General features: G+C 41.1%; 1 protein-coding gene across 2 annotated transcripts in view; it reads left to right on the top strand.

The window, feature by feature from the left end:
* Positions 1-19,972, top strand: part of CNTNAP5 (contactin associated protein family member 5) — a 302,323-nt gene that overhangs the window by 123,792 nt on the left and 158,559 nt on the right. For both annotated transcript variants that reach the window (XM_081885529.1, XM_081885528.1), the window contains 3 exons: positions 6,760-6,963; positions 14,672-14,856; positions 19,065-19,208. In XM_081885529.1, the coding sequence (XP_081741655.1) occupies positions 6,760-6,963; positions 14,672-14,856; positions 19,065-19,208 (533 nt within the window). The remainder of the gene's footprint in view (positions 1-6,759; positions 6,964-14,671; positions 14,857-19,064; positions 19,209-19,972) is intronic.

Raw genomic sequence — 19,972 nt, 5'->3', positions numbered from 1 at the left:
TGCTTTTCTTTCTTTCTTTCTTTCTTTCTTTCTTTCTTTCTTTCTTTCTTTCTTTCTTTCTTTCTGCAACACCCTTTGGTGTTATTCCCAACACTCAATTAAGATTAACTAAAGAGAGAGGGGAGCCATATGCACTAGGTCTACGCACTCACCGTGGCCCCAATACTCTCCTTGTTATTTTGGTTCACTGGGGGAGCCTTTATGCATTCAAGAGGCTTTCCATTTATTGACAGCAGATGGATAATGCAGGAGGAGGGCTGGCAGAACATTTGGGGTGGGGCCAGCATGCCTTGCATGCACTCTATTTATTGCTCCATACAATCTTGAATTGCCTGAACAAGGCTATAGATTTTCCAGGATAACATATCATTTTGTTTTCTGTGTTAAAGTAAAAAGAAAAGAAAAGAAAACCTGGCCAACAAGACTATATACAGAACAAATGCAGAAACCATTTACTCCCTAATCCCAAACAGCAATCTGATCATGATGACAAGACAAACAACCAGAGTTATATCAGAGGACAAGTGGAGACAAATGGCAAGCTGATTGTTTGGGATGCCTGGAGGGAAAACAGGTTATCATTACATTTCAGAAAGGTCTTGTTAGCTTTATCACTGGCAAATTCTGCTGACCAATGGCAGCATTTTTTTTTTAATGGGAAGAGATTGATGGCCACACTTCAAATGCTGATTGTATTCTACAACTTACATTGTAGTCTAAAAGCATCAGCACAATCCAGCATAAATTCTGCTAACTGACTAGGAAGAAGTGTATGTAAGGGAGAGAGAGGGAGAGAGGGAGAGAGAGAGAAGGGGAGGGGAGGAGCATTGCAATTCAATGACTGCTTTCAGAAGTTAGGAAGCCTGCCTTCACCTTGTGCTTTCATATTATGCTTTTGGAGAAAATGATTGTGCAAACCTCCCTTATCCTACCTCTTCTTTTCCTGCACTGATTGTGTCTTTCATGCCATAAGATAAAATTAATGTACTGGAGAGAAATGCTTATGAACTGAAAGCAGTGATAGCTGAAGTCTTCATAGCAGAGTAAGAGAAAATGGATAAAGTAACTCTTGGGATCAGCCTGGCTGAACAAGAAACCTATGGCAATACCTTTAGGGATGCCAGAAATCTGAGTATCCTCTGTGACATTGCAGGGATCCTGGAGTGTGACTTGGAGTGTTCATGAGGTACAGCTACTTTGAGGGGGGATTGAAAAAATATCACAGACCATCATTAGTATCAAACTCATGCCTTAGTTGCAGTAGAACTCCTCAGTCCTGTGATCATCCCACCATGTTGGCTGCTAATGCTAGGTCTGAAAAGACTGGGGGCAACTCCCCACTCCACACCCAAAAATCCCCAGCACGGTCTGAGCATCCTTAGTGGCCGCAAAATGTTGAGCTCCAGTTGGAAAATAAAAATTAGGGAAGGGGGACTAGAATGTGCTTCTAATATCTGTGAGTAAGACACAGTTGGCTGGCTGTCAACTTGAACAGGAACACTCCTACTAGGAGGTGAGTATATTCTGACACACACACATATATCTTGCAGGTCACACTTGTTTCTACTTCTGCACACTTTGCCTAAGTGTTCCAGTGGTCCTCCCCGCTTTGTCACAATAAATTTCTGATTTCCACTCCCTTAATGGGAGTTGATGCCATTTTTTTCTTTTCAGAAAGTCATCTTTTTAAGCTTTGCTTCATCTCCAAACTGCATGAAGTGTATGGTTTTTGACATGTAAGAAGTTCTTATTATGTTTAAGTAGAAACCAGTGATTTGTTGTCATGCAAACTGTCACTGATGACTTCTGAATGTCACGAGTGCTAGCTTTGTAGGTGTCATCTGTTTGTTTTGCTTAGGGTTCTTCATTCCCCCACAGATTTCATGTCAACAGTGGAGCAGAAGTCTGACATAATGTACTCCCCCACCACATGACAATGCTGCTCTACTGAATCCATGTATACAGAAGGATGAGAACATACACAATATGCAGTTGCCAAGTAACAACAAACCATTAAAACTTGTAGTAGAGTTAACCCCATTCCAACTTTGGTTTATAGGAAGCTCTTCTCTGCCTTGTCATTGGGCAGACATTGCATTTCTGCATTCAATTCCCACTACCCCTTAGTAGGGATGGGCAAATTGGCCAGTTTTGGTTTCTCTCAGGACTCATCCAGACTGCCTTTTGTGCCACGTTTCTAGGCACAGGTCCAGGATTTTTTGTTTTTGTTTTGTTCTGGCACTTTCCTTGGGAAACCCCATATTTTACCACTGAATCAGAGCAAACAGCAATTGGATTTTCTGTGGATTGTCATTTCCTCTGATTCAGCAATAAAAAATTGGTTTTCCCAGAGAAAGTACTGGGACAAACAACAATGATAACAACAACACTTGGTCCCCCATCGTGCAGCCCGGACACTGAGGTCCAGCTCCGATGGCCTTCCCTCACTGCGAGAAGTGAAGCCACAGGGAACCAGACAGAGGGCCTTCTCGGTAGTGGCGCCCGCCCTGTGGAACACCCTTCCATCAGATGTCAAGGAAATAAACAACTATCTGACTTTTAGAAGGCAGCTGAAGGCAGCCCTGTTTAGCTAGCATGGGTAGGCAAGCTAAGGCCCGGGGGCCAGATCTGGCCCAATCACCTTCTAAATTCGGCCCGCAGACAGTCCGAGAATCAGCGTGTTTTTACATGAGTAGAATGTGTGCTTTTATTTAAAATGTTATTTATGGGGCATAGGAATTCGTTCAATTTCCCCCCACAAAATATAGTCCAGCCCCCCACAAGGTCTGAGCAACAGTGGACTGGTCCTCTGCTGAAAAAGTTTGCTGACCCCTGCCCTAGTTGTATGAAGACATTATTTGGCTGGAAAACTGTGTTGCGAATTTTGCAGAAGTGCAAATTTCAAGGGGTGGTTGTGTTTTGGTACACGTGGTCAGTTTAGGTAAGCTCACCTTTAGATGTGAATTGAATTTCTCCCACAGTAAGTCAGGCTGGTGCCATTCACCTTATTTTGAATCAGAATCGGCTCACTAAAACCCTTTCTCTGCCTTGAAATGAAAAATGGCAATTCTTACTGGTATGGTGCAGAAAAACCACAACTTATTCCTTGTCAGTATCAGGGGGATTGTTTTCATTTCTCCTCTCATTTGGAAATAACCAGTCACCAACTGATGGATTTTATTTTATCTTTTTGCTGGAGTGATGGAGTGGGTAAGCAGAGTGTTAAGAAAAACAAATAGGGAATAAGCACCAGAAGATTGAATGTGATGCAAAAAGCACAAAGATTGTACTGGTTAATATCATAATTGCATCTTAAAAGAGCAAGAAGGCAGTCTGAAAAAAGAAGAAGATGTGAATGTAGATGTATTGTTTCAAAGTAGTAAAAATTTAGATTGTGAGCACCGTTAAAGCCCATTCACAGCCCTCATTCCCTCAAAGAATCTGGGACACCGTGGTTTAAGCATTGCTGGGAACTGTAACTACTGACCCAGAACTCATTGAGGGAAATAATATGCTTCAAGTGTGTTTTAAAGGTACAGTATTTATACAATTATGGGCTGGGTAAGACCTGCCATGCAAGGGGAGGATGCATCCTGATTCAGGTGCCACCATGAGTGGGGAATAAAAAAAGGCCAGAATTTGTATCTGAATGGTAGAGGATGACTTTTTAAAGAGATGGCCCTCTTTAAATAGGTCAAGGGATGGTCACAATTTGGTCTCTGCTTCAGGCAGCGGAATATACTGATTTGACACTGAACTTGAATGCACAAATATTTTCAAAGACTACAGAATCCCTAAAGATTTGTAGGCTTGACCATGTAGTATTGAAATTATTTTATTCTAGTTGGCTGCTGTGCCTCAGTTCTACCAAATCAGATAATAGGATCAAGGTTTTGTATCTTTATGAATTCTGAGAAATTGATGTCAAATATAGCTGCTAAAGGGAGAAGGCTGGGGCATTATGTGACTTGATGTAGCTGCAGCTATCATTGCAAAGAAATGCTTTTGTGCAGAATTTCACACAGTTTTGCACATGCCACCACAAACATCAGAAGAAAAAGTTGGTGAAGACATGGTCTGTCCAATTTGTGCATTAATAATTCACCCATGTGAGGATACTGATTTTTAGCATTGTAGCGTATTCAAAGACCTTTGCCAAACATGAGCTCGTGATCTATACATGAGAAAGGCAAGAGAAGTCCACATACTGCAGATTGGGACTGGGAGTGAGAGGTAGCATGTTGCCTAAGGCTATGTATTAAGTTGGTGGGCAGGCAAGATTTTAATTTAGGGATTCCTTACTTAAGAACTACCGTGGAACCTTGGTTCTTGAACTCAATCCATTCCCAGAGTCCGTTCAACTCTCGAAACCATTTGAAAACTAAGGTGCGGCTTCTGATTGGCTGCAGGAGCTTCCTGCACTCAATCAGAAGCTGTGTTCGAAAACCAGAACACTTACTTCTGGGTTTTCGGCTTTCAAAAGCCAAAACATCTGAGTGCCAAGGCGTTTCGAGAACCAAGGTAGGACTATAATGAACATACAAGAGCCCTGCTGGATCAGACCAAACACTCATCTAGTTCAGCATCCTTTTCTCTCTCTTATACTTCCTACAATATTGTATGACATCATAGTCATTGATATCATGATCTTCCATTACCTTGTCCAATCCCCTTTTAAAGCCATCCAAGTCAGTGATCATCACTAAGGGCTTTTTCCAATTATATTTTATTGGTCATCACTATGCATTCTGTAGGTTAAGTATGCAGGACGTGAAGTAGTATTTCCTTTTGTCTAACTGGAATCTTCCAACATGATTCACACTCTAATTAGGCTATGCTAGGAGATGTCCCAGCACCCCTAACAGCTCACTTTGTGTAAAGGAAATGTTCTCAAATGTTAACCTAATGATATATGGCTCAGATTAAGATTCATTATATACATGTGGCTCAGGTAATGACCTTTTTTGAAAGGGATGCCTAGAACAGTAATAGAATCATCGAGTTGGAAGGGACCCTGGTATCATGTAGTCCAACATCCTGCATTGCAGGAATCTCAGCTAAAGCATCCATGACAGATGGCCACCCAACCTCTGCTTAGAAACCTCCAAGAAAGAGGAGTCGGTCCACTGTCGATCAGCTCTTACTGTCAGAAAGTTATTCCTGATCTTTAGCTGGAAACTCCTTTGTTGTAACTTGAAGCCATTGGCTTCAACTTGAAGAGACATATGAGAATCATACAATAGTTTTGTGGATTACTGACCCAAGGAAAACATGTCTGGTGCCATCATCGTTGCAATTAAACACCAGGCTAAAATATATTTTTACTTATTCAGGCATTTGGTAGTTACGTTAGCCTATACTGTGGTGCTCATCTCATTATGGGGTGCAGTAGAACTTGTCATTATTTTTGCTGTTGGGGAAACATTTTTGAAATTCTGTTATTCTACATGGCTTCACATTATATTTTTTTGTATATTTTATCTGTATTTTATTCTGTTGAGTTGCTTTTGAGACCTGTTTTGTATGGGAACTGTAAACCCTGGATGACTGCTGAAGTAAGGTCACTCTTGAAAGCCCGCGACTCTGCCTTTAAGGCAGGGAACATAGATTTAACAGAGGGGCAAGAACAAAGCTCAGGAAAGGCATTAAGGCGGCAAAACAACAACACAAGCTTCAAGTGGAGAATTGCTTAGCTGATAACAACATGAAACAAGTGTGGCAGGGACTGCAGCAGCTAACCAACTATAAGGGCAATACGAGGAACACGGTTGAGGCAGATGACTCGTTGGCAGAGGAGCTGAATATCTTCTCCTCCCGCTATGAGGTTAAAAGATCAGGTATAGTAGCTCCTGCCCTCCAGCCTATAAGCTCTCAGCCATTCATTCTATATGACCATGAAGCGAAAGCTGCGTTGAGGGCGGTGAATCCCAGTAAAGCCCCTGGTCCAGATGGGCTGCTGGGGATTGTGGTAAACAACTATGCCAATCAACTAGCAGGGGTTCTGACAAGGATTTTTAGCATCTCTCTGCAAATGGCTTGAACAGGGTGTTTGACAAACCACCAACACCCATGGAAACATGCTTCTGAGCTTCTCCTCATCAGTCCACCATCAAAATGAATTAGAGACACAGGTGCTAGAGAGACTTTTCAGAAGTGGCCTCAGCTTTGGAACTCTCCCCCCAAATAAGTAAAGGTAAAGGGACCCCTGACCGTTAGGTCCAGTCATGGACAACTCTGGGGTTGCAGCGCTCATCTCATTTTACTGGCCAAGGGAGCCAGCTTCCGGGTCATGTGGCCAGTATGGCTAAGACACTTCTGGTGAACCAGAGCAGTGCACGGAAATGCCGTTTACCTTCCCGCTGGAGCGGTACCTATTTGTCTACTTTCACTTTGACGTGCTTTCGAACTGCTAGGTTGGCAGGAGCAGGGACCGAGCAATGGGATTCGAACCGCCAACCTTCTGATCAGCAAGCCCTAGGCTCTGTGGTTTAACCCACAGTGCCACCCACGTCCCTCCCAAAATAAGTACACATGGCCTAATTATTTTAAATGACTTTGTTTCAAATTATGTTTTGCTACAAATGCTGTGAGTCTTTTATTTTTATTTTTAACTGGTTCATTTCATTTGCATTTCAAACATTGATTTAAAGTTTTTAATTATCTTTTGCAAGCTGCCAGGGGGAGGGCTTTGCTCTGGACACCTGTACATAAATATTGATCTTTCCTGCTTAATGTTTATTTGCTTTCTTTCCCCTGTAGAATCGGATATTGCCGACTTTGATGGGAGGAGCTCCCTCCTTTACAGGTTCAACCAAAAACTGATGAGCACCTTCAAAGATGTTGTTTCCCTGAAGTTCAAGAGCATGCAGGGAGATGGGGTCCTATTTCATGGAGAAGGGCAGCGTGGAGATTATATTACACTGGAGCTGCAGAAAGGGAAGCTGTCTTTGCACATCAACCTGGGTATGTTCAAACATTTCGGCATATTTTTCAGCATGGCAGTTGTTGTTATCATCTTCTTCATCATACTTTCCTTAAATCTGCCAATTCTAAGGACAGGTTGGTCAAAAAGAGTTGGGAGAACGAGAGTAATCTATTGACATACATATTATGTTTTGTTTTTGTTTTTAATAATTTGTTAAAATATGGTTCTGAGTTTTGAAGGAGTATGTATTAAGCACTCTTGCTGTACAGATCGCGTATCTATACGTAAGCACTGTGGCAGGTAACATGCTAGCTGACCCAGCCCCCTGAGCTTCAGCACAGAGCTGGTTCTTTACAAGTTATACATCTATTGGCTCCCTACATGATCTGCACTCTGCAGATGCTATAAGATAATACTACGGCTGCCATTAATTGAGCTTTTGGGTGTGCGGTGTTAGCGTACTGCATTTTGACATCTGTTTATGCCCATGAACATTACATGCATGTTAACTACCTAGAACTAACATTTGCAAATTACCTGCAATGTTCTGGCCATCATTTCTGATATCTTCAAGAAGTTCTCATCAATCTATGTGCTATGTTCGAATCAAGTTCCTTGGCTGAAGTTCTTTGCCTGCTTGTGTAGTTGGTGTCCCATGGAAATCAGTAAGATGAGCAGTATGTTAATGTAATACTCTGAAATAAGTCACTTAGGGATGGGGGCGGGATTTGAGGGTGGTATGCTATGCAATCTGGAACTAAGCTGCCAAGTCCATACTTCCTGAAGCAATGTGTGGGTTGGCATGCTCCAGAATCTATACCCCTTCAGAATATGAATGATGTGATCTGCTCTTTATTATTTCCGTTAACCTTACCATTTCCCAGCTGCTAGGCACAACCAAAAAGCACAGTGACTTTAGTGCAGTTCAGTGGTCCAAGAAGAGACCACATGTCATTCTAATTGATAAGTATGGAAGTATTGCACTGGCTGCCAGAAGTGACCTGACCCAACTCAGTATCTTAGTCCTTGTGTGTAAAGCTCTAAACAGCTCTAGACACACCAACCTAAGAAACTACTTTTTTCAATATTAAGCATCTTGGGTCTTGTGACTGTTGGTGGCACTGCTGCTGTGTAATGTCCATTTGGAGTTGACTCATGATACAGCCTTCTGGGTGGTGGTAAAACATTAATGTTTACGTAGGCATAAAATGACAGATATGTGCTGTCCCTTCACATTTTCAGCTGTCAGGAGTATGTGATTTTTTAGACGCTTTTAATTGTCTCTGAATATTTTAAATAAGTTTGTGTGGCTTTCTAATTGCATTTTATCATGTTTGTGTTTGCTGCTCCTGGGAGCCTTTGGATACAAAAGTTGGATACAAATTTACTAAATAATGCCTATGGGGGAAAAGATGGTTGTGGCCATCTACTAAGCCAAAGCATGCAAGGATGTATGCTTACTTCCTAGACCATTTGAGGAGCAATTTTCAACCTGCTTTCTAGCTGCTCTAAACATGGAAACCACAAACCGAAAGATAAATACAAAATAAAAAGCAGCCCTAGGACCACTCTATGGAATTGTAAGCAGTTTTTAAAATGAAATTGTGTATGTGTTTGTTTAAATCACACATTAAGTTGCAAATGGGGAATTAACAGGTTTTCAGAGGGTTGTGTGTGAAATAGACATGAGCAAATTAAGGCAGTTCTACCCCCTCGCTAGGCTTTCTCCGAAATAAGTGTGCATAGGACTTCAGCCTTGGAAGAACTGATAACAAGTGCATGACAAGTAGTTTCTGGGAAAATCTAGCACACAGTTGAGGATTGCGAGATCTCTTTTATTCAGTGTGACATGGAGCACAGTCCTAAAGCATGTTTATTCAACAGTTCCATGAGATTGAATCTCACTGTGCAAAGACAGCAACCTTAAATGTGCTTAACTATGTGCTGGATTACCTATTTAGAGGTGTTTTCCTTTCAGTCCTGCTGCCTGAATGACATTAATCTGGAGGCAGACACAGATTTCATTTGACTCCACTTAGCTGTGCCTTCTCCATAGGTACCTGGCTGATTCCTTACCTATTCACTGCTTCTTAACCTACACGTGGTATGCTTTCTCTTTGATGCAGGTTGATTTGCTTAGATTGTATCTTTGCAAATCTCCTTAGCTGCTTTTATACATGGTCTGCTTCAGCATGTGTTCATTACAGAAAATCAATAAAAATTGGCTTGTTAACCTGTCAGCTTGTTAGGAAATATGATTTCTTTAAGGCTTTGATCATTTGATTCATTTTGAGATTGTTCTGCAAACAGCAGAAGCACAGGGAAACTAGTATTTTAGAAAAGCAAGAATGATTTATGTGACATTCTTGGGGCAATAGCCGTATTATTTATTCAATAGGATCAGTTTTCCCTCTCTAAAATTTGCAGTGGAACCTCATTCTAGCCTTACCTTTAGAAATCCCAAAGATTTCAATAAAAAGTATGCATGCCACAGTCATTTGATTAACAATGTAATTTTTCCACCACCTCAGTGTGCTGGACATACGGTATATAGAGAATTATGTCTAGGGACTAGGTGTAAGGAGGTAATAGTAGGGCTTTCATTTTTTTTTAAGTTTTGCTCAAACTTGTTGAGCTTTTTTGCCAAAATCACCCAAAAATAATAAAAATGTTTCTGAGCTATTTTGAAGGTAAATCAGCAAGAACGACACTGCTGACTTGGGCTGCCATACATCCAGATATTTCTGGACATTTTGCCGAATTTAGGTAATAGATGACAGGAAGGCATTTCTCCCGAATGATGTCATACTTCCAAGGACATCAGTTGGAATATGCCACACCCCAAAGTGGCTCTCCTGGTGCGGCAGAAATGCAATGCTAGCTTTGCAGCAGAAGGGGTACTGTTGCTTACTGGGAAGGACAAGGGAGACCAAAAAGCAACCATTTTTGGTGTGTCCAATATGTGCACAACTGTGCATGCTCATATCGTGCCAAACTCGTAAGTGACCCAAAATCATCACCAAAAGGGGCAGAACGGGGGAAGCGGATGGAACGGGGTGTTTGCAGGCTTTTTCAAAGATGTTTCAAATATACACAATTTCACTTAAATGCACAGTGCCTTGGAATGTAAAATCCTGTGTAAATTGGGAGTTGCCTGTATAAAGCATTCCTCCTGCTACAGATGTGGTTACATAGCCATAATTGGTGATTCCTTGTGTTTGGTATTCATCCAGTTCTATTTGTTATATATTCTTAGGTTTGGGCCACTCTTATTTATTCTCATTAATTAGCTATCAGATTAATCTGTTAAGAGACAAATAGTTAATGAACTAATGCCATTAACAGCTGGTAAACTTGCTTCTGTTCCCTACTCTTTAAAACAGACAAGTTTGCAAGGATTCAATTGTGTTGCCTACCAAAGCTTTTTCCTTCCCTCCCTCCTTTTGGTTAGAAGATGATTCTTTTCTCAGATGATCATTTCAGGGCTGAGGTTGTGCTCCTGCCCATCTGTCCACTTCAAGGATTCATTTCACAGCTGCTGCAGCTCTTCACTGTGCTGGGTCATCTCTGTCCACGCAGAAAACAGGTCTTTGATTCCCTGTAATTGAACCCCTGCCTTGGGCGAGGTGCGTTAGCTGTGTGTGCTGCATTCAGCTATCGGTATGCAATCAAGCAAGGAAAATAAGAAAGCCTGGAGTAAATGTCTGGAGTGTATAGAAAAAGAGTTCATGTGAAGCATAAAGACAGCATCAGGTTCCCCAAGGAGAAACAATAACAATAACAACAATGATAAACCCTTCCTAGTTCTGGTTCTTGTTTCTTCCTTCCTTTTGAAATGTAAACCTAGTGCAACTGTTCATTACTGTCAGCTAAGAGAGCTGTCTCTTGTGGTTAAATCATAATAATTCAGTATCATATGATATTTCCTGAGCCACATTCTCCTACTTCAGAAATAAAGGATTTTGTCTTCTGCAATGGTTTCCCTGATCTGTTATACTATATCCCAGGGGCAGGAGCATTTTTCAGGCTGAGGACCTCATTTGCTTCTCTCTCTCTCTCTCTCTCTCTCTCTGTGTGTGTGTATACAAACCATTGGTGGGTGGAATCAGAGGCAAAAGTTGTCATAATAACAAATGTGAATTTGACATCTTTGAAATAGACTAGTTTCTTCACACTGACACATCCCTATCTATCTTCGATCCAGGCAAGTGAGAAGTGGCAAAAGAACCCCCCCAAAAAACTAAGGATGCAAAGCAGGGCTAATGAGGGATATGGCTCAGAGAAGAGGGAGTGTGGCCTGAGGAGAGTCCCTAGGTCCATTAAGGATGCATTTGACCCCCAGAACTAAAATTCCCTTAATCAGAGACATGGATGGAAATTATTTAAAACATCATTGCATAGCGATCTCTCTCTCTCTCTCTCTCTCTCTCTCTCTCTCTCTCTCTCTCTCTCTCTCTCTCTCTCCCTCCCTCCCTCCCTCCCTCCCTCCCTCCTTAGAAAACAGATCAAATTCTAAAATGACAAAATGAATAAGGGGCATCAGGCAAGTAGGAGGAAGATTGTGGGTGGCAAAAGAGCACTAGACAGATTGTAACAATACATAGCAAGAACCAAGGCAGTATATGTTAGAGAGACATTTGAAAATAACAAAATGAATTTCATCATATTAGTTCTTCTGCACAATAGTGCTTTCTCATAAGAAGTTTCCTTACCGGAAGACACACATCTTGCATAGTGACAAGCTTGCTAAAGTTAAGGCAGCAACTAATAAAATTTCTCAATCTGTATTTTTAGATGGGTGAATTTTAGGCATGCCTACATAACTAGTGATTCATACAGCCAAATGCAGCCCACCAACCTTGTGTTGTGACCTGTTGAATGCTTGATAGGCCCCCAGTGCCTACTTCTCCAATTTGGCAGGTAGACAGCGGAACAAGGCTTTTCCTTTTGCAGTTTTACTTCTGCAGTTTAGCATAGTAGGCGCCAAGCTTTGAAGGCCTGCTCTGGGGCCTTTTTTATGTACATTAACTTTTTGCCACTTATAAATTAGTGGTGAATGCTTCACCAACAGCATGGGCACATGTAACCTATCATCCCACCACTAGAAATTTCTTCTCAAAGTTCCAATTATTTCTCATGAAATTGTTCAGATGTTTCGCTTAAGAAAGAGTCTAAAGAAAGAGTGAAATTTCACGTTAAGCAAAAGAAACAACAGACAAAAACATAAACATAAAAAACAGGCATTTTCAACTCTCAAACAGTAGTAATAGCAAAACTGCAACAATGCTTTGATTTGAGAGAAGATAATCCCTGTATGAATTAGCATCTACGATATTCCATCACAGAGAACCAGGTCAGATTGATCTGCAAATAGTTGTGCACCTCGCCCTCATCCTTGCCCTAGTGTGAAGATTTGCAAAGATGGTAAACCAGGCATCCCCAACCTTTGGCCCTCCAGATGTTTTGGACTACAATTCCCATCATTCCTGACCACTGGTCCCGTTAGCTAGGGATCATGGGAGTTGTAGGCCAAAACATCTGGAGGGCTGCAGGTTGGGGATGCCTGTAGCACACTCTTAAATTCAATAAAGTTCATAGTGGGCACTTAAAAGAAATAGAATCCCAATAGTTACCAAAGTTTATTAAATTTTTAAAGAGGGGATTTTACACTTAACAGGCCAACTCCATTTAAGTATCCTGAAAACGGTCTCTAGTTTGAGAACATTAAGTGTTTTGCCACCTCAACTAGCATTATTTGCAATAAACTCAACAACTACAGTATTTAGTCAAATGTAATGCATTCCTTTTTTTGGCCAAATTATATCTTGAAAATTAGGGTGTGTATTAGATTTGATGGTGCCAGAAAATACTTTTTTGGTTTCAAGGTTTTGAAAATTGAGTTGTGCATTAGACTCAATGGTGCATTGAATTCGTGTAAATATGGTATGTAGTCTACCAGAAATTGGTTAATGGTTCATCAATGGACCACAGTCTACCCTATGCCCACCCTGATCTATACTTGTGTATATTTACTCAGAAGTGAGTCCCACTATGTTCAGTGTGGCTTACTCCAGTTGTGTATATAAGATTTGAACCTTTAGATGCAATCTAACACATCCCATTCAGAGTGACTGACTCACAGCTAGTGTGTGTAGGATTGCAACCCTAGTCTAGGTTAAAATGAGGTGACATCTGATTCTAAGATCTGTTGATATGTGCTATATTTAAGTAGATTTTATTTTCATCTGGAGAGACTGAGCTAAAAGCATTAAAAGGAGAATTAGTTTTTTTAAAGCCTTTTCTCATCTTCCCTTTTCTGATTAATTATGTTTGTGACAACTTTCGAGAGCTTTCCCCTTGTTACATAAACCCATTAATATGCTTTGTCCTTAGCTAATCTCTTTCTTTCTTATTTTTTCATGGGAAATGATGCCTATTATTCCTATACCTAAAGGAGATTAGTGTATTACAATTGTAAAATATCCATTGTTGAAAGGAAGTTTTAAACAGAGTTCTTTGACACTATTAGTCACTCTGCTTTTCATGAGAGAGTTCAGAATATCCCATTGATTTTACAAAGAGAGGGAGGCCATTTAGGCTGAAGTTCTATGCATTAGGACTGAAGGAATGGACAAACATTTTGAAGTCAAGAGCCACCAATATTTCCTTGGAAGAAAAGTGTCCAGCGACTGCACATACATACCCCAACCATACAGCTACATTGAATACAACGCTAAGTTTTGTAATTTCTCTATCAGCTGTGTGTGTGTGTTTGTGATGCAAAACATGTTGAACATTTCACGACACATATTGGTTCAAAAAGTGTGAATTAGGGTTTGTTTCCCATTCCTTAGTCCTGCGGCAGCACCAGGTCATTCTGCTTTTTTGCTCTTACGTGTCAGGAATGTGGAAGCAATGTAAAGCATGTAACAGTGATGGTGAGGGAGTACAAAATAGAAATGCTGATTGGCTTGTCACAATTGAACCAATATACATGGTCAATTTATTGATGGGGACTGACCGCAGTAATCATATTTTGCTGGTTCTTCAAGATCTCTACTGGCTGCCAGTATGTTTGTCACTACAATAAAAGCTCTAGATTGGCCTATAAAACTGCACATGATTTGCGGCTGGAATACCCAAAGGACTTATTCCCCTGTGCTAATCTGCTTGTAGGGTCCAACCATGTGAGATAAAATGGCACACTTTTCCAGGAAGTCATGGGGACCCAACCAGTCTAGTCACCCATGATTTCTGCACTACATGATCATTTTAATCCTTCTGTAATGGTTCTTTTGATTATCGGCTACTTCTTAAAATACAGTTTTAGGTTCTCCGTGTGTGTGTGTGTGAGTGTGTGTGTGTGTGTGCATATATTGTAGGCATGAGTGGAATTTTTGTAAGGTGCCCTGAACACTATTTTAGAACAAAGATAGGGTATATCACAAGTGGACTCTTTATTACTGCATTTGCAATTGTTTAAGATAAAACCTATTTTGGAAAGAAACTACTTTTGCCATTTTTATAGATGTTTATTGTCTGTTTACCGATAGTTTCCTTGGTGATATTATCTTGTGCTCTTGATAACGGTATTGCTGCTGCTTCTCTGCAAGGGGTGGTGGCCAAGTCAAGGCTGCATACATACACCAGTCAAAACGTATTAGCTGCTAATCATTTCGGAAGCATGGTACCGGAGCCTTAGAATCGATGGGTCAGTTGCAATTTGTCTTTTCGCTGCCCCTGCAGGAGATGCCAAGCTGCGTTTCAGCAACAGTCACACGTCCGTCACCTTGGGCAGTCTCCTGGATGACCAGCACTGGCACTCGGTCCTCATCGAGCGATTCAATAAGCAGGTGAACTTCACGGTGGACAAGTATATGCAGCATTTCCGAACCAAGGGAGATTCAGATGACTTGAACATTGATTATGAGGTGCGTCAGGCTTTTTTTGTGTAGCGTATGCTGTCCTAAGAGAAATGATGCAGGGAGATGTGCTTTCCAATCCAACCTGGCTTTTTTAGTGATAGCAGGGATGCTATTTTATCAAACAATGATTTACTTACTCCATTACTGCAGAAGGAGTGCACACATGAAATTAGAGGAAGGGCTGTAGCTCAGTTGCTTTCCATGCAGAAGACCCTAGAGTGGGCATCCCCAAACTCGGCCCTCCAGATATTTTGGGACTACAATCCCATCATCCCTGACCACTGGTCCTGTTAGCTAGGGATGATGGGAATTGTAGTCCCAAAGCATCTGGAGGGCCGAGTTTGGAGATGCCTGCCCTAGAGTGTCCACTGCCTGTAACCAGAGAAAGCTGATGCCAGTCAATGCAAACAGTCAATGCAAACAGAGAGCCAGTGTGGTGTAGTGATTAAGAGCGGTAGACTCGTAATCTGGGGAACCGGGTTTGTGTCTCCGCTCCTCCACATGAAGCTGCTGGGTGACCTTGGGCTAGTCACACTTCTCTGAAGTCTCTCAGCCCCACTCACCTCACAGAGTGTTTGTTGTGGGGGAGGAAGGGAAAGGAGAATGTTAGCCGCTTTGAGACTCCTTCGGGTAGTGATAAAGCGGGATATCAAATCCAAGCAATTCTTCTTCTACTACTGAGCTAGATGAACCAATATATTGACTCAGTATAAGGCAGTTTTCTATTCTCCTATCCTGAAAGTTTGTGCCAAGAAAGCTAATCGCACACAAAAATAGCAACTCTTGCACTGTCTCCAAGCCACATTGAATGGGGGGGTTAAACTCCCCTAAACACCACATCTGGTATGATGCAGTTCAGTTATTAATTACTGCTAGAAGATAGGAACAGCTCCCTTCCTTGCTGCAGTGTTAGGGTGTGGGGGTTGCCATTCTCACAATGGGCACAGGATGACAGCCAAGGTCAGCCAAGCACCTGTAATTTGCCACTGGTAAGCCATCTGCTCTTGAATTAAAAGTGAACCGGGAACAAATCCTTTAAAGAGGAAAGGAGCCAAAAGTGTGGATTGAAAGTCCGCCCCCCGCTCTCTCTTCACAACATCAAGCAACATCAGCATTTGGCTACAGCATCGAAGCATCCAAGGAACATCATGCTTGCTTAACGTGACTCCTCACAAAACCTACTTAGCAAAAGCACAGCAGAAGGAGCAGCAGACTTATCTAAACTGCTAGGAAAGGGGGCAGAGAAAGAGGAAAGCAAGCAGCCTACAGATACAGAGGAATCTCATTAGTCCAAGAGGCTTGGCAGACATGAGCAACCAAATGCAACACAGCAAAGGTGTGAATTGCATCATTCTGCGCCAAGATGGATCCCTGCCTTGGAACAGAAATGTGTACCATTTTAGGAGGATTATACAGCTCTCAAGCTCACACTCTCTTCACCTCTCTTTCTCTCCACCCCCTTTAGCTAACTTTTTTTTTCTTTTTGCCCTTGAGTTAGAACATTTGACAAGTTAGGCTTGAATACATGACTCTCACTCATGCAACATAAAACCATCATTTGGTATTACATGTGAACTGGGTCATAGTGAAGCTCCACTGATTCGGTGGAACTTGACCATGTGTAACTTTGCAACAGTGATATACTTTGATTTATTCTGTTTCACGGGTGCTTGAAAAAAATCTAATTTGAACTAACTTGGTCTGCTATCAATGTACTTTCATGCTTCAAAAATTTTCAAACACAGTTCTTCATTCAAAGAATGTATCACAATATATTTTGCATACACGCTATGGGAGAAATATGTTTAGAAGTGCTTATTTAAATTATGAATTTCCATCATATTATATATTTAAATATTAATGCAGAAATGGGAAAGGAACAGACAAGAGTGAACACATATGGAAGTGACATGGAAATGCACCCATCCTTATTGCAGTCTGTAGAATTTCTCCCATGAATTTCTTTGAGTTAAGTTCCAAGCATAATACAAATCAGTTTGATCCCAGTATGCATCAGGCCAATTTATACCTAAAGACCAGTTCAGAAAAAGAAACTAGGTTTGTTCCTTAGCTTTAATATCTCCATTGCTTCACCCCAGCAACTACTAGACTAATGAAACTTTATCTTAGCACACTTAAGGGATTAAAGACCTAGCTAAGGGAACTAAAACAATTAGTCTGGTAATTAAAAATATTACTGATCACTAAGGAAACTGTTTTTTCCCAATAAGGTGCAGTGTAATTGATATTGATTGCCCTGGTTTTTTGGTTTTTTGTTTTAAAAAAATCCACAGAAAGGGATCCCTGAGCTAGAGACTGTTTAAAAATAATAATAATAATAATAAACCCTCAGGAATAAAGAGCAGAGGTTGCAAAGTGTCTGAAGCAAGAAATAATGAGCCCCAGCTAAAGAGCTAGTCTTTAAATAGAATTCCTTCTGCCAGTACTGCATTTAATATGGGCCTTAAAATTACACATGACTATCATAGTGCAGAGGTACTTGAAACAAGGTTTTGTTGCCTTCTTCCTCAAATATGACCTTAGCGTATGCATTTCAAATGAGTTTCAGACTTGGGCACTGAACATAAGAAGACTGGACCCTCCGACCTATGCCAAAAGAAATATGTGGGTGTGGGTGTTTGGGGTGAGGCTGTATCACCCCCAAGCCTCTCAGCAGTTTCTGCTACTATCAGTCATGGTATCCATCTTGGAAAGCTATTCCCACTGGATGAAAACTTCCAAATGTTGATGTTTTGGTTTCTCTGCTGTGGTGTGCCACAGGATCCCATCTTTCCCACCCCCGCTATTTAATATATGAAGACAGTGAACTCATTTGGAGATTTGGGGTGAGGTGTCGTCAATATGTCATCCAGCTCTGTTTACCTTTTAAATCTGATTCAGGTGATGAAGTAGAATTATTGAACCAGCTTAAAGGTTGGTCATTTACTGCTTGAGGGTCAGTAAATTGAAGTTCAGACCAAACAAGTAGGTGGCTTGCCTGTCCAGGTAGCAGTGTTTACCTTGTGCTGGATAGAATTTCATCCCCCACTAAAGCATTGTAGGGAACTGCCTGGTACCAAATCGGTCCATCCCTCTAGTTCAATATTGTCTACATTGACTGGAAGTGGCTGCTGAAGGTTTCCTCCAGGGAGTCTCTCCTAGCTGTAGCAGGAGATGACAGAGAATGAACCTGGGACCTTTTGCTTGTAAAGCAGATCATCTTCTACTGAACCATACACCTTCCCTTTTTTCTGTCAGGGTTGCTGGTTGCTGGCAATGGGCAGAGCAACAGCTGATGAAGCCAGTGGGGGGGGGGAATTAATTAAACCAGCATGAAGACCACTTGGTTCAAGGTTTCATCATGGCTGCTGCAGAACTGGAATTCTCAATTCTACTCAGAAGTAGACCTTTGCAAAGACCTCCTTACCCCTGCAAACAAACACTACTGGATGAGGCAAACCTGCTCTGTGCCATCTAACCCCAGATCCAGCCCTGGGTCAATTTGGGGATCAGGACTAATGTTTAATTGGGTTTTTGAAACCTTATTAAACAGTTAGGGGTGGAGAAAGAAGGGGACACTGCATCAAAGGTTTGGGTACAGCAATGACCAGCAAATTTAGAATTCTCTTGTGGGGGAATAATAATAATAATAATAATAATAATAATAATAATAATAATAATAATAATAATTTATTTGTACCCAGCGTGGCTGGCTGGGTTTCTCCAGCCACTCTGGGCAGCTTCCAACAAAGATTAAAAATACGTTAAAATGTCACACATTAAAAACTTCCCTAAACAGGGCTGTCTTCTAAATGAATTTCACTCCAAACATTCTCCAGTATTAATTGCCATTGCCAGTCTGCTTCCTAATTTTATTTTAGGATTCATCCTGTCCTATCAGGCATACGGATGATTAGCCAAACTTCTTTCTGAGCATGAAGTTGCTTCACAGAAAAGCTGCAAAATAAATACACCATATAAGTGTGGCAGGCAATGAAAAGTCTTCATCTACTGAAATTTGTCCTTCTAAATCTTGTCCTCTTTTTGTCATTTAGTATTTGACAATGAAGGACATTGGAATGAAACAACTTCTTTATTCTCTTTTCTATGGTCTGTTTTTCCCTGTGTACCCACAAGCAAGAACTTTCTCTCTCTCCATCTTATGGCTATTAGAGGTTTTTTAAAAGAGTGTTGAATTTGTTCTTGTCCCAAAGCTCAGTTTTGGAGGAATCCCAGTCCCAGGCAAACCAGGAACTTTTCTGAAGAAAAATTTCCATGGCTGCATTGAGAACCTTTATTACAATGGAGTCAATATCATTGACCTGGCAAAAAGACGAAAGCCACAGATCTACATTGTGGTAAGAACCCAATACATATTTGCTGACTTGTACTTTTCTTGAAATTGTCGCTGTTGACAGGTACTGCTTGCTCTACCAAGCAAAAGGCTCTTATCTTACATCTGGCAAGTCATGCACACAATTTGCTTCTTCAAAAGATGTGCTTGAAGGCTGGGGCAAAGCTAAGAGTTATTGAAAGGCATGTTTGAAAGCTTCAGGGATCCTGATTTAAGTGGACTCAGAATTGTTAGAAGAAGCTACACAAGACGGAGGGAATAGAAGGGGGGAAGAAGGTTTATAATCATAGGTACTACATGACATAGAAAAGATAAGATTCTGAGAAAAACTTCTTGAAAATGGATTTTCAGGTCCATGGTTAATGCATTGGATTGCCTCCTGAGTTTCAGGTTCTCTCTCATACACAGATTGCCTAATGGTGTAATCCTCTGCATGTCCACTGATAAGTAAGTCCCATTTTCAATGGAGCTCCCCAAGCCCCATTGAGTTCAATGGGATTTACTCCTAGGCTAATGTGTATAGGATCATAATTTTCTAAACTTATCCCTTGACTCTGCCCTTTTCTAGCCCAGCATCCCTTTCTAACAGTGGCCAACCAATTTTAAAGTTCTAGCAAGAATTCAAACCCAACAGCTTCCTATTATCTTATGGCGGAACTCTCACAATCTGCATATGCAGCTATAAAAAGAATAGGCACATAGGCTTGGAAGGGTTCCAGCTTCATTATGCTTTTCTGTGAAAAAACATGCTTCCAATATATATGAGTA

Source organism: Podarcis melisellensis (genome assembly GCF_964234715.1).
Source record: "Podarcis melisellensis genome assembly, chromosome: 1".
NCBI classification, from domain to species: Eukaryota; Metazoa; Chordata; class Lepidosauria; order Squamata; family Lacertidae; genus Podarcis; species Podarcis melisellensis.
The sequence above is the reverse complement of the archived record's forward strand: the minus strand, read 5'-3'. Positions and strand labels throughout refer to the sequence as shown.